A 12543-nucleotide genomic window follows, 5' to 3' on the forward strand; every position below is an offset into this window, starting at 1 on the left:
TAGTCAAGGGAGAATACTCTTTTTTGTTTACGCCTGGTACAAAAGTTTGGTTGTTTTCGTTTGCACTTATTTAAATCTTACTTTAATTGCACAATAATTTAGAAAAATATGTATCGTTTGTTGGTTTCTGTGATATTACTAATAATTTATATTCAATCGGAATTTCCAGCTGAAGAATGTCCAAAAAATAAATATCAATTATCATGTAGCTTCGTAATCTATTGTCGTGCAGCACACATTTCTACATTTCTTTAAACTTCATTTGAATTTCAGATATAATTTATTTTCCTCCTTGTACCCAAAATAGGTTCAAGCATACAAGGCCTGGACACACAGCTCAGATACATCTGCATTAACAGAGTTTGACTAGATTGGCACTAGTGGCCTTACACCTCTCCAAGGGCCTGAAGGGGTAACCAGTCAATTAGTACCATAGTGACAGTCATTTCGTACCATAGTCATTTCGTACCCAATTTTACCATTTCGTACCCAAGTCATTTCGTACCTTGGTCATTTTGTACCATATTTATTTGGTCATTTCATACCCAAGTCATTTCGTACCTTGGTTATTTCGTACCATGTCTGTTTGGTCATTTTGTACCAAAGTCATTTCATACCTCAGTCATTTATTGTGCAGCTTAGTTGAATGATAGATAGTAAAATGTCGAATTACTAGTTTAAAAAATAAATATTAGGCTAATGCAACTATATTGAAGCCCCACCCATTAATAAAAAAAGAAAGTAAAAAAAAAAGATGACATATTACTTTCATCTCACGTTTCCATTCATCATTATATTAAAGGGACATTCCTGAGTTTGCTGCATTATAAGATGTTTCCGACTAAAAATATTTCTACGATTAAACTTACATATTGAATATATTTTCTTGTTTAAAATATCAGTGTCTGTATATTCAATGTGTTTCTGGTAGTCTTAATATTTGTAAGAAGCCCAAACCGGATTTTGTCGTCAAATAATTTCATACATACGAAAAAATATACTTTAGAAAATAAAATAAAATTTAACCTAGTACAAATATTAGAATGATCAGAAACACATTTAATATACGATCACTAATATGTTATGCAGAAAAATATAGTTGATATGTAATTACAATCATTAAAACATCTCTGTTAGTCGATAACATCTTTAAAATTGCAGCAAACTCAGGAATGTCCCTTTAATTACATGTACCAACGAGCACCTTGTGTTAGAATAACATATCAAGATCTTCTAAGACACGTCGATCTCAGGAAAACCTTAATTACCCACGAAGACCGTGTGTTACAAGGCATGTGTACACGTCAACATTTATTTGTCAACAATAAAATTAAGCAGTGGCATATACCATGACAAAAATAAGATACCGAGTACGACATGACTATGGTACGAAATGACCAAACATTATGGTACGAGATGGTAAAAAGTAGGTACGAAATGGCTATGGTATGAAATGACTGTGGTACGAAATGACCAAAGCATTATGTTACGAAACGACTATGGTACGAAATGACCATAAACTATGGTATAAAATGGATGGTACGAAATGACTAGTAACCCTCCAAGGACCTGCTAAAATTTTGGTGGTGGGAGCTAGGTTTCCTCTCTAAGACAATTAGTAAAAAAAATAGCAAATGTTTGACATCCAAAATATACAGCTGATGGTTAATAAACCAATGTGCTCTAGTGGTGTTGTTAAACAAAACGAAACTTTAACTTTGTTAAAATTTGCTTTGTGTGGGATTTGTAGAACCGATAATGTAATGCTGACTTTGAGATGTATGTTCTAAATGTGTAATTTTGCAAATAAAATAAAACAAGATGTATTGTATAAATAGAGGATATTATATGAGTGTCCATGACAGACGATGTTTATGATACGAGTGCCTAAATTATCATATGCGATAATTGGACACGAATGTAATATTCTGTTTATTACCATAGAACTGTCTTGCTAAATGAACATTCCAGTCATTGTTTACAAACTAATGTTTCCTTAACGGCAGAGTAATGTTTGTTCATTGATGTCTTGAAAACCAAATCACAACCTGTTCTAAAGTTACGTGATATTTATACGCCCAAAAGTAAAGAGTACACATGTATCAACAGCTGTAAATTGTAAAGCATGTGTATACTAAAAAGAAAACAAATGCACAGTAATTGAAATAATTAGTTTTGAATTTGAATGACGTCAGTATTCCAATGATGTCACTTTGCATCTCCTTACAATAACTATAAATTGGGTACATGACGTTTCCGTTTTAAGAATGCTGATAAAAATTCCAGTGCAAAATTGCTATTGAATTTTTTTTTTTTTTGAACATTATTAACACACCTGAATGTGTTTGAAGAAAATCTTGTGATTAAAACATTGTACCTTTTACTAAATATGGCTTTCAAGTGAAATTACGGTGAGATATGCTACATTTATTATGTACGAAGCCAAAACAAGGGTGCGAAAAGTGACTCGTCAACCTTAGTATAGATTTCTAACAGTTGTGAACGTTATATTCATAATTAAGTGTTTGATGTGTCACAACTACATCGTAATATAATACAAGTTATCATAAATAATCAATTAATGTTTTATTAAATTAATTAAAAACATGTATTTGTCATTACGGCATGTGATCAGCTTATACACTCGAAATAAAAATGTATTGCTGAAGAAAGTTGTATCTGTGGAATGTCATGTCAGCCAGTCAGAAAGAAATGTACTCTTACAACAGTCCAATCGTTAAACGACAATGTCAGGAGGACATACGATTTAGTTATGACATACAAGGGAAATCGTACGATGACCCTCGTTATGCTGTACCTCGTAGGTAATAAATCTATATATATATTTATATACATACCGGGATATATATTGATATATAAATAATTATGTTACATAATAATCACATAGCTTGAAATTCTAATGGTTTGTTTTTCACTTTTGCAGATATATATTTGAAATGGAAAATCAAGTATTCTCAGACTTGAAGATTGAGAACATGCATATTTTGGATGCTGCCGAAACACGAAGTCCCTGCCCGAAGTGTGGCCGATCCCGAAAATATTTTTGTTACACATGCTTTGTAGCTGTGGGCTTGCTACAAGGCCGAATACCATTAGTTAAGGTACACATAATTAGAGCTGGGAGGTATTGAAATTTCAGGTTCAGTATCTATATTTTTGGGGTGATTTACCTCGATATCGGTATAGTATTCGGTATTGATACGATACTGATATCGAGTGGTATTTTTAGTATAGTTACCTGTAGCTTTAAATGCATGTCCGAGTTAAGTCTAGCACGCTAATTTCATCTAAATAAAATTAAATTCCATACTCGAGGCCCCTATCTCTCTCTTCTCTTCAGCTATTTTGCATACGTCAGGTATATTCTTAGTGCTTTATTAAATGGCAGATAACATTTTAAAATTTTGCGTTCGTCAGACATAGTTAGTGCTTTACTAAATGGCAGATAACATTTTTAAATTTTGCGTTCGTCAGACATAGTTAGTGCTTTACTAAATGGCAAATAACATTTTAAAATTTTGCGTTCGTCAGACATAGTGCTTTACTAAATGGCAGATAACATTTTAAAATTTTGCGTTCGTCAGACATAGTTAGTGCTTTACTAAATGGCAGATAACATTTTAAAATTTTGCGTTCGTCAGACATAGTTAGTGCTTTACTAAATGGCAGATAACATTTTAAAATTTTGCGTTCGTCAGACATAGTTAGTACTTTACTAAACGGCGGATAACATTTTTCAGTATCAAAATTTAAGTATTTTGAAATTTGCTTGGTATGGTAAATTGGTATTGACATGGTAGCGATACCAAATGGTATCAGTGCTCGACCTTAGCACTAACCCAGGTTGTTTTAGCTACCAATTTGTTGCCTGGGCTACCAGATGTCTAAAACCAGTAGTCCACCGGTCTAGTAGATTTTTTTTGGCAAATCCAGTTACTCCACAATCAACAAGACGCTTAAACATGTAAAACCCCCACCTAAAACAACATGTTTAAATAAAAATAAAGGATTTAGTTTTTTTAATTTATTAAAATTATGGAACTACCAGTTTTTACTGAGGGCTACCAGATTTTATAACCTGGTAGAATGGTGGGCTACCACTGTAAAAAAGTTAAGGTCAAGGCCTGGGTATATACGGTATATCGCCCAGCTCTACACATAATAGATATTGCACTATAATGCAAACTTTAGATCACCTCAGAGTTGAAGCGATAAAGATTGTGCAAAATAAGTAAGCCCAACTAAGTACAGGCATGCTAAACCAATGGAATGTTAAACAACAACAGAGCTAGCTATGGGTCAGCAGAAAATGTCACCTAATTATCTATCAAAATGTAAAAAACTGCAAAATCCTAGTTATTTTATGAAATTATTTCGCCAAATTTATAATAAATTTTACCAATTTTTTTTAAATTGGCAATTTTAGTGAGTGCCAGAGATAGCCCTGTTGTAATTAGATTAAAATAACTTGAAATGTATTTTTGAAGATATGTATGTACAACTCTTTACAAGCTATTATTAAAGGAGAGGACAATTAAGGCATTTGGCCTGGTATGCATATTCAACGATATATAATGCACATTATTGCTGAATATCAACACGTATAATCGTATAGTTAATTAATAAAACGGTTAAATATGACGGCTGTTATATATAACGGGCGCAGCCATTTTGTACCATTTCAGTGAGTACGCCCTCTGGTGAGCTGGTGGTTACGTAATACTTAACGCGTAACGTCAGGAATGAGCCTTAGAACTAGAGAAACAGAATCTACCTGGTTTTTGCGGGATGATAAATAGTCATACATTGCAATGGTCTGTAATAATACACATCCCAGTAAGCCAGCAATAAGTATATCCAGCACTATATATATTTTTCAATACAAAATAAAATACCATTGTCAAAGTGGCTATACAACAAGTCGAAACAATTAACAATGTTTTGCCCATGCATTAACCTACGTACTGAAATGATACACAGAGTGTTTTCTTAGTTAATTGGTCTATGCTGTTAGTTGCTTCTACCTGTGATTCCTGATTGGCAAGTGTGTATTTGATTGGTAACCAGACGAGCCAATTAATTGACGCTGTCTAGACACAAAAATACATACCGGTATTGTGGAATATTACCTGTCGCCCCTAAAATTGTAATGGACATAGTTTATTACTGTAAATAGTTCTGTAAAACTATTGATTAGGTAGACTTTTCCATCTAAAACCACAGAACTGACCAATTAGGTAGTCCCAAAGAAAAGAAAATTATCAATTGGGTATCGTGGGTTGTCGTTTTTGCTCCAACGTAGCATATCAATAGGCCTAATAGTGTACATTTTTTCCTTTGGATTATTTAACAGAGAAAAATACTATAACCCCATTTTGTTCCGTTAATGCAACTTGAAATATATTTAGTTAAATAGTTTATTATATTATTACGTCTTTTATGCTGTTTTACAAGTCAGGTTGATCAAAGAGAAGCGCCTTGTCGAAAATTACTGCTTTTGTTTACACTGTACATATAGGAGATGGTCAGGAGCTGACGTCACTTCGCCCCAAGCTATCCCACCAGACGTCACAAAAACGAAACAAAATGGCTGCCCCCAGTTAGCAGGAATAATCATGTTTTTTTATTAACTCTAAAATTACGCGTTTTTCATTTGCTAAAGTGTCAGTATGTGTTGGTGGTCCGGGTATGCATCTTTCCAACACATACGGCTCTTGTTTGAGTTGTCCCTACCTTTAACATCACTACACTAAAAAGAACTCAGCGCAGACCAAATATACCTAAATTAGAGTGATCTAAATTAGCCCTGAATTTTGAAAGGTACCAGTATTTTCCATCCAGGAAGTCTTAGAATTGAGAAGGACATGAGGCATTTGCCAATTACAATACACAATATGCTCTGATAATCAGTGTCGGAAACAGCTTTGGGTGTTAGAATGTAGCCCCTTGGTAAGACTCACCTGATGAGCAGTCTGTTGGGAGAACTACATGTATCCCCGTTAGGCCCATTGGCCCATTGGGCTATTACTCTTTCCAACCAGTGCACCACAACTGGCATATAAATAAAAAGCCGTGATATGTGCTATCCTGTCTGGTATGGTACATATAAAAGCATGTTTCCACTCTAAAACTATTTGTAAAAATTACCAAATGTTTTACATCCAGTAGTCCATGATTAATAATCAGTGTGCTCTAGTGGTGGTGTTTAAATACCAAAACAAATTTTCGAGCAGCTTTCCATCTTAAAGCATTGTACAACTATTCAGGTTAAGAAATTAGTACTGGTCATCTACTGGATGTTGACATTAGGGAAGGAAAGAAATGTTTTATTTAACAACGCACTCAACACATTTTATTTACGGTTATATGCCGTTGGACATATGGTTAAGGACCACACAGCTATTGAGAGAGGAAACCTGCTGTCGCTACTTCCCACAGACAGGGTAGTAAATACCACAGCCATTGATATACCAGCGGGAACGAGAAATAGCCCAATGGGCCCACCAATGGGGATCGATCCCAGACCGACCGCACATCGAGCTGGCACTTTACCACTGTGCTATGTCCTGCCCTTTGACATTAGGGTGATCAATGTTACTGATACTGTGAACATGCATGGGAATAAATTATTAGTTCAAATTTACATAAAAGTAAAGTTTTTATTTTGAAAGTTGATTATTTTTTTTTCCAGCTTCCCATAAAAGTGGACATCATAAAGCACCCGAATGAGCGGGATGGGAAGAGTACTGCGTGTCACGCGGCTGTTCTAGCCAATGACGACGTCACAATATACACGTTCCCTTGCATCCCAGAGTATGACAGAAATGAGGTATATGTTTTCAGTTAATATTGTTCATATAAGAAATAATCATTTGATTTCTGCTTCCCACACCACACATACATGTCTAAGCTATTTGGTCAACAACGTGTAAGTGTAACTCGGGACTTTATTTTTCGTTTGAGTGTTGCTTTGTATTCGAGTTCAACCCAACAAGATTCCACTATATATATATATTCTGTGTAATCCACATCTCTGCTTAAACCGGTCCAATTCTACAGCCCCATCCAGCTACAGTTTATCTCTTAGGTATAAATCTCTGCCAAATCCGTATTCTGTCTACTCCGGACTCCGTATCAAAAATCAAAAACGAAAGAACCGTTCATGCATTAACTGGGATTTGACTGAATAACGGGCTGCTTAATTAGTTGAACAATGACCGTCACTTGACGAGTAATCAGAATGCCGTCGTAAGATCAAATACAAAATGTAATCGCACCCGTGTGAAGTTTACTCTTATTGCAGTAGGTCGTTAGATCAATCGGATTAATATTAGTGTTGTGTGTTGATACCTAACTGATTTCACTCTTATGAATTCGGCATGTATAAACATATTTTCTTGTTTAGAATATCAATGTCTGTATATTCAAGGTGTTTCTGGTTGTCTTAATAATTATAAGAAGCCAAAACTTGATTTTGTATTAAATAATTTCGTACGTACGAAAAAATAATGTTTGAGGTAATAAAATGAAATTTAACCTACATGTACATGTAGTACAAATATTAGAACGACCAGAGACATGTTTAATATACAGCCACTAATATTTTATGCAGAAAAAATATATTTGATATGTAATTACAGTCATTACAATGGCTTTTATGACTGTGTTTCCCCACCATCCATGGGTTCAAATGTCGTTGTTGATCGCGAGTTGTCGATCATTCAAGAACCATAACTCTGGATGAATTCTGTCTAAACCGGTGAGTCCTGTTTAGACAGATTTCACTGTGTATATATATATATATATATATATATATATTATAATTATATATAATATATATTTACAGTTGAATCCTGTGGGCTCGAACCCCGTCAGTGCTAGAGAAAGTGTTCGACCCATCAGGTAGTTCGACCTAACATATATATTGATTTTTTTTTTAAATTATTTTTCTTGCTATATTTCAAGGTCAGAAATTGTGCCATTATCTAAGATATTACATATATTTTTTCAGTTAATAAGTTGCCATATATATTGGGAATAAAACTGTACATATGGATGTTGTATATTTTGTATGCTCCACATAAAAGATCCCTTGTTGCTAATTAGTAAGAGTTATAGCCCATTGCATGACAGCAGCTGGGTTTCTCTCTCATTATCTGTATGCATGGGCGTATGGGGACTCTTTGATTTAGGGGGGCTGGAGGGGTTGATTTGCCCGAAATTTTACCCAGATAAAAACTGCTAGAATTTTCCCCACTGTTTTGCCCGAATTTGGGGGGGCAACTGCCCCCCCCCCCCCCCCCCCCCCCCCCCCGGGTCGTACGCCCATGTCTGTAGGGTCCTATACAGTAGGTCTGATACAATATAAATGTAACTGAAATATGTTGAGTGCATTATTAAATAAAACATTCCTTCTGTCAGTGATAGAAATTAGCAGAAATTTTCTATAGTCCACCAGACAAATACATCTAGAAATCGACTTGTCCGACACTATTTTCACTTGTCCAAATAAATACAATGTCGTTTGTTTTATTCAAGTACAAGGACAATGTGTTTGCATTGCTCAAAATGAAACTTCATTCGAACATTTTTACTTGTCCACTGGACAACCACCAAGGCATATTTTGTTTGTCCTAGCAGATTTTCACTGACAAGTGCTTATTTCGAATATTGTAGATGGGTCATGGTGTACACAACTGTATCTGTAATGCTGTATTTTGACTGTCATATTGTTGTTTTTCAGGTTATTTTAGTTTTCCCAGGAGAAGATGCTGTTTCCTTGGAAACACTGATACAGGATCAGTCTACGTGTGGCACAGGTGGGTTATAGAATCAATGCATTTGTTTTAGTTTAATTTTTTCACATTCCAACCCATATCGACAGGTACATAGCTTGTATTATGGCTACGGGCCTCGGTGGTATCGTGGTTAAGCCATCAGACATAAGGCTGGTAGGTACTGAGTTCGCATCCCTGTATCAGCTCCTACCCAGAACAAGTTTTAACGACTCTATGGGTAGGTGTAAGACCAATACACTCGTCTCTCTCTCTCTCTCTCTCTTACTAATCATTTTCTCTGAGTCGAAATAAATATTTGTTAGACACCAAATATCCATTGTTTAAAATGTGATTACGGTTAACATTTGTTTATTCCTTTCTGCAGAATTGCTTGCCGTATCTTCTAAAATGTAAATATTATTTCAGAAAATGTGAATAGTGACTTAAATTCCACCTCAGAAGATGCACCAAAAATTGCAGTTCATAAAAAAGATGACAGCACCAACAATTCTATAGAGCATCCATCAATTGGTAGCAGTGAAGAGAATCGTGTTTCAGACAGCTGTTCAAGAAATACAGATGTTCGAAAGAGAAAGCATGGACTGGATAATGCAGACAGACAGTACAGTAGTATAGAGAGTGATGAGTTGGACAGAGATGGTGCTCCGGAGGAAAGGGTGAATGCTGAGCCTGTTGCAAAGAAAACAAAGACAAAACCAATGCCGACATTCTCAAAAGTCGTGTTTATCGACTCCACGTGGAAGCAGTCAAAGACCATTTTTCAGGATGAACGTTTGACAGGTAGATAAATATTGTTAAAGGTTAACTTGATATAGTAATACAGAAAGTAAAAAACAAGGCCCCCCCCCCCCCCCCCCCATCCCCACCCCCCATCAAATGTTTTGTTTCTTAGTTGTAATTTATTACAGACACAGGACAGAGAAGTACATTAACATACATTACACACTGCAATTTATCCTTGAAACACTAAGTCAAGAAATTTATTACATGTTTCTCGCTAAATTCATTGTATTCCTGTACTAATCACTGAACCTTTGGTGGCAGTTCAAAATTGTTAGGGGGAAGTGGGAGGGGGAGGTGAATCCCCAAGCATCCTTTGCCTGGTATTACTATTAATGCACTGATTTAAAAAAATGTATTTTGTATCAATCTTGGGGTGGGATTTAATTTAGTCAGTAGATGATGATCAGTCATCTGAGAGGCTTGGGTCAACCTGTGCCCCATGACTGCTATATCTATCAAAGGCTGTGGTATGTCTGGAACAAGAAGGAAATGTTTTATTTAACGACACACCGAACACATTTTATTTACGGTTATATGGCGTGAGACATATTGTTAAGAACCACACAGATATTGAGAGAGGAAACCAGCTGTCGCTGCTTCATGGGCTACTCTTTTTCGATTAGCAGCAAGAGATCTTTTATATGCACCATCCCATAGACAGGATAGCACATACCATGGCCTTTGATATGCCAGTTGTGGTGCACTGGCTGGAATGAGAAATAGCCAGGATCAATCCTAAATCGACCGTGCATCGAGCGAGTGCTTTACCACTGGGCTATGTCCCGCCCCTCCTGTTTGGAACACTGCATATAAAAGATCCCTTTCTTCTTGCAGATTTTTAAACAGATCTGATTGGTGTAAATTACATGTATAAATATAGTATAGTCTTAAAGCTAAAGTTAAAGTTTGTTTTGTTTAACAACATCACTAGAGCAAATTGATTTATTAATCATTGGCTATTGGATGTCAAACATTTGGTGATTCTGACAAGCACATATAGTCTTAGAGAACTACATTTTTCCATTAGTAGCAACCCACAGAATAGCACATACCAGGAACTGATACACCAGTTGTGTGAAACAATGTAGTGGATTTCTTGTATGTTTCACAATGATCAATTGAATAACGTGTATCCAAATGGCGATGATTAATAAATCAGTGTGCTCTAGTTGTGTCATAAAACAAAAGAAAACAAAACAAACTTTAACTTTTAACTTTTTTTGTTTCAGATCTGCGACGTGTTGAATTAAAGAGACACAAGACAAATTTCTGGCGATCACAAGACAGCCGTCCAGACACTTATCTATCGACAATCGAGGCAGTGTACTACTTTCTGTGTGACTACCATCGACTGTTCGTAGAGGAGGAATACGACGGCCAGTACGATAACTTACTGTTCTTCTTCACCTACATGTGCAACAAAATAAAGTTCTCCAACCCAAAGGGAAAATTTAAATAAATATTACTTATGTGTGGTTTTTGTTTTTGTTTTTGGGTGGGGCACAAATTAAAAAAGTTGTAGATGCACACCACTATTAATTACTCCATGCAGTTCAAAACAATTTCTATGTCTGAATATATATACTGTAAAAAATACAACACTATCGACAGGAAGGAAGGAAGGAAATATTTAGTTTAACGATGCACACAACACATTTTATTTACGGTTATATGGCGTCGGACATATGGTTAAAGACCACACAGATATAGAGAGAGGAAACTCGCTGTCTCCACATCATGACCTACTCTTTTCGATTAGCAGCAAGGGATCTTTTATATGCACCATCCCATTGACAGGATAACACATACCACGGCCTTTGATGTACCAGTTGTGGTGCATTGGCTGGAGCGAGAAATGGCCCAATGGGCCCACTGACGGGGATCGATCCCAAACTGACCGCGCATCAAGCAAGCGCTTTGCCACTGGGCTACCACTATCGACAGGGACGTGTGACTACTAGTTTGAGTTCTCTCCCTTGGTAGAGTCTTGCAAAAGTTCAACATAGGTTGACCACAAACAAATTCCACCTCAAGCGGCAGCAGTGATACTGTTCTTATCAGTTAGTAATAAATATAAAGTAACTTCAAACCAATGTTAGTTTTTTTTTAATACTACAGAGGTCAACGTACTTGTAATCATCAAAGAAAGATTTCAAAATGCCTTTGTAGTCCAGGCAGTTATGTAAATTTGCATTTTTCTTTTCGCTCAAGTCAGTAAATTCTTTTTATTCTTAAGACTATCCAGAATTAGAAATCCATTGGTAGCATTTTTTTCAGTCATTTGATCATGGTGGCCATCTTGAAATTCAAAATGGCCATAATTTTGGGATATATTACATATATCTTGACTCCCAGTTAACACAGAAGCAGAATTCTTGTGTCTACATGTATATATATTTTTGAGGTCAGTGAACTCACTGATAACATTTTATTTAGTCATTTGGGCATGACAGCCATCTTGAAATTCAAAATGGCTACCATGTTAATGTATTTTTCAAATATCGTAACTTCCGGTTAAGGCAGAAGCACAGTTATTTTTTGTCTACATTTTTAGGATCAATGAATTAAAGGGTGCCATTTTTACAGCCATCCTCCAGTCATGGAACCACTTTAAAATTCAAAATGGCAGCCATATGGAGATTTAAAAATGGCCACCAATTTTATTATTTGGCAAATACTTTTCCTCCTAGTCCACATACATTTTATGTGAAATAATTAAAATATTGCATTACTAATGACTTTCATGTTCTAGATTTTAAACTAATGAAATAGAGGAACAAACCAATTGTAAACTGTAATTCACAATGACATATTAGCAGGACTCACCCATTTCGTATCTGGCTAATAGAATGTTGTTTAAATTAGTCACTTTTTAATAATTTCTAAAGAAATATCCTACATACATGTATCTGAAAATTGACTAAAATTAATTATTTTCCAT

At 35.6% G+C, this 12543-nt stretch overlaps 1 protein-coding gene across 2 annotated transcripts; it reads left to right on the top strand.

Annotated features, from left to right (window-relative positions):
- Positions 1 to 8: 8 nt before the first annotated feature.
- Positions 9 to 11073, top strand: LOC121377359 (tRNA-uridine aminocarboxypropyltransferase 1-like). Of its 2 annotated transcripts, none has more exons than XM_041505322.1 (6): positions 9 to 36; positions 2945 to 3122; positions 6713 to 6850; positions 8765 to 8840; positions 9225 to 9599; positions 10832 to 11073. In XM_041505322.1, the coding sequence occupies exons 2-6, from the start codon at positions 2958 to 2960 to the stop codon at positions 11059 to 11061; spliced, it is 984 nt and encodes a 327-aa protein (XP_041361256.1). In that variant the 5' UTR covers positions 9 to 36; positions 2945 to 2957; the 3' UTR covers positions 11062 to 11073. The 2 variants fall into 2 exon arrangements, with proteins under 2 accessions (XP_041361256.1, XP_041361255.1); XM_041505321.1 differs by lacking the exon at positions 9 to 36 and adding an exon at positions 47 to 412.
- Positions 11074 to 12543: the final 1470 nt, after the last annotated feature.

This window comes from Gigantopelta aegis, chromosome 7 (assembly GCF_016097555.1).
Source record: "Gigantopelta aegis isolate Gae_Host chromosome 7, Gae_host_genome, whole genome shotgun sequence".
Lineage (NCBI taxonomy): Eukaryota > Metazoa > Mollusca > Gastropoda > Neomphalida > Peltospiridae > Gigantopelta > Gigantopelta aegis.

Excerpts from the sequence above, each read along its gene's own strand:
- LOC121377359 (XM_041505322.1), top strand. The coding sequence starts at position 2,958 with ATGGAAAATCAAGTATTCTCAGACTTGAAGATTGAGAACATGCATATT. Across the intron at positions 3,123-6,712 it reads GCCGAATACCATTAGTTAAG|CTTCCCATAAAAGTGGACAT; the intron begins GTACACATAATT and ends TTTTTTTTCCAG. Across the intron at positions 8,841-9,224 it reads TCAGTCTACGTGTGGCACAG|AAAATGTGAATAGTGACTTA; the intron begins GTGGGTTATAGA and ends ATATTATTTCAG.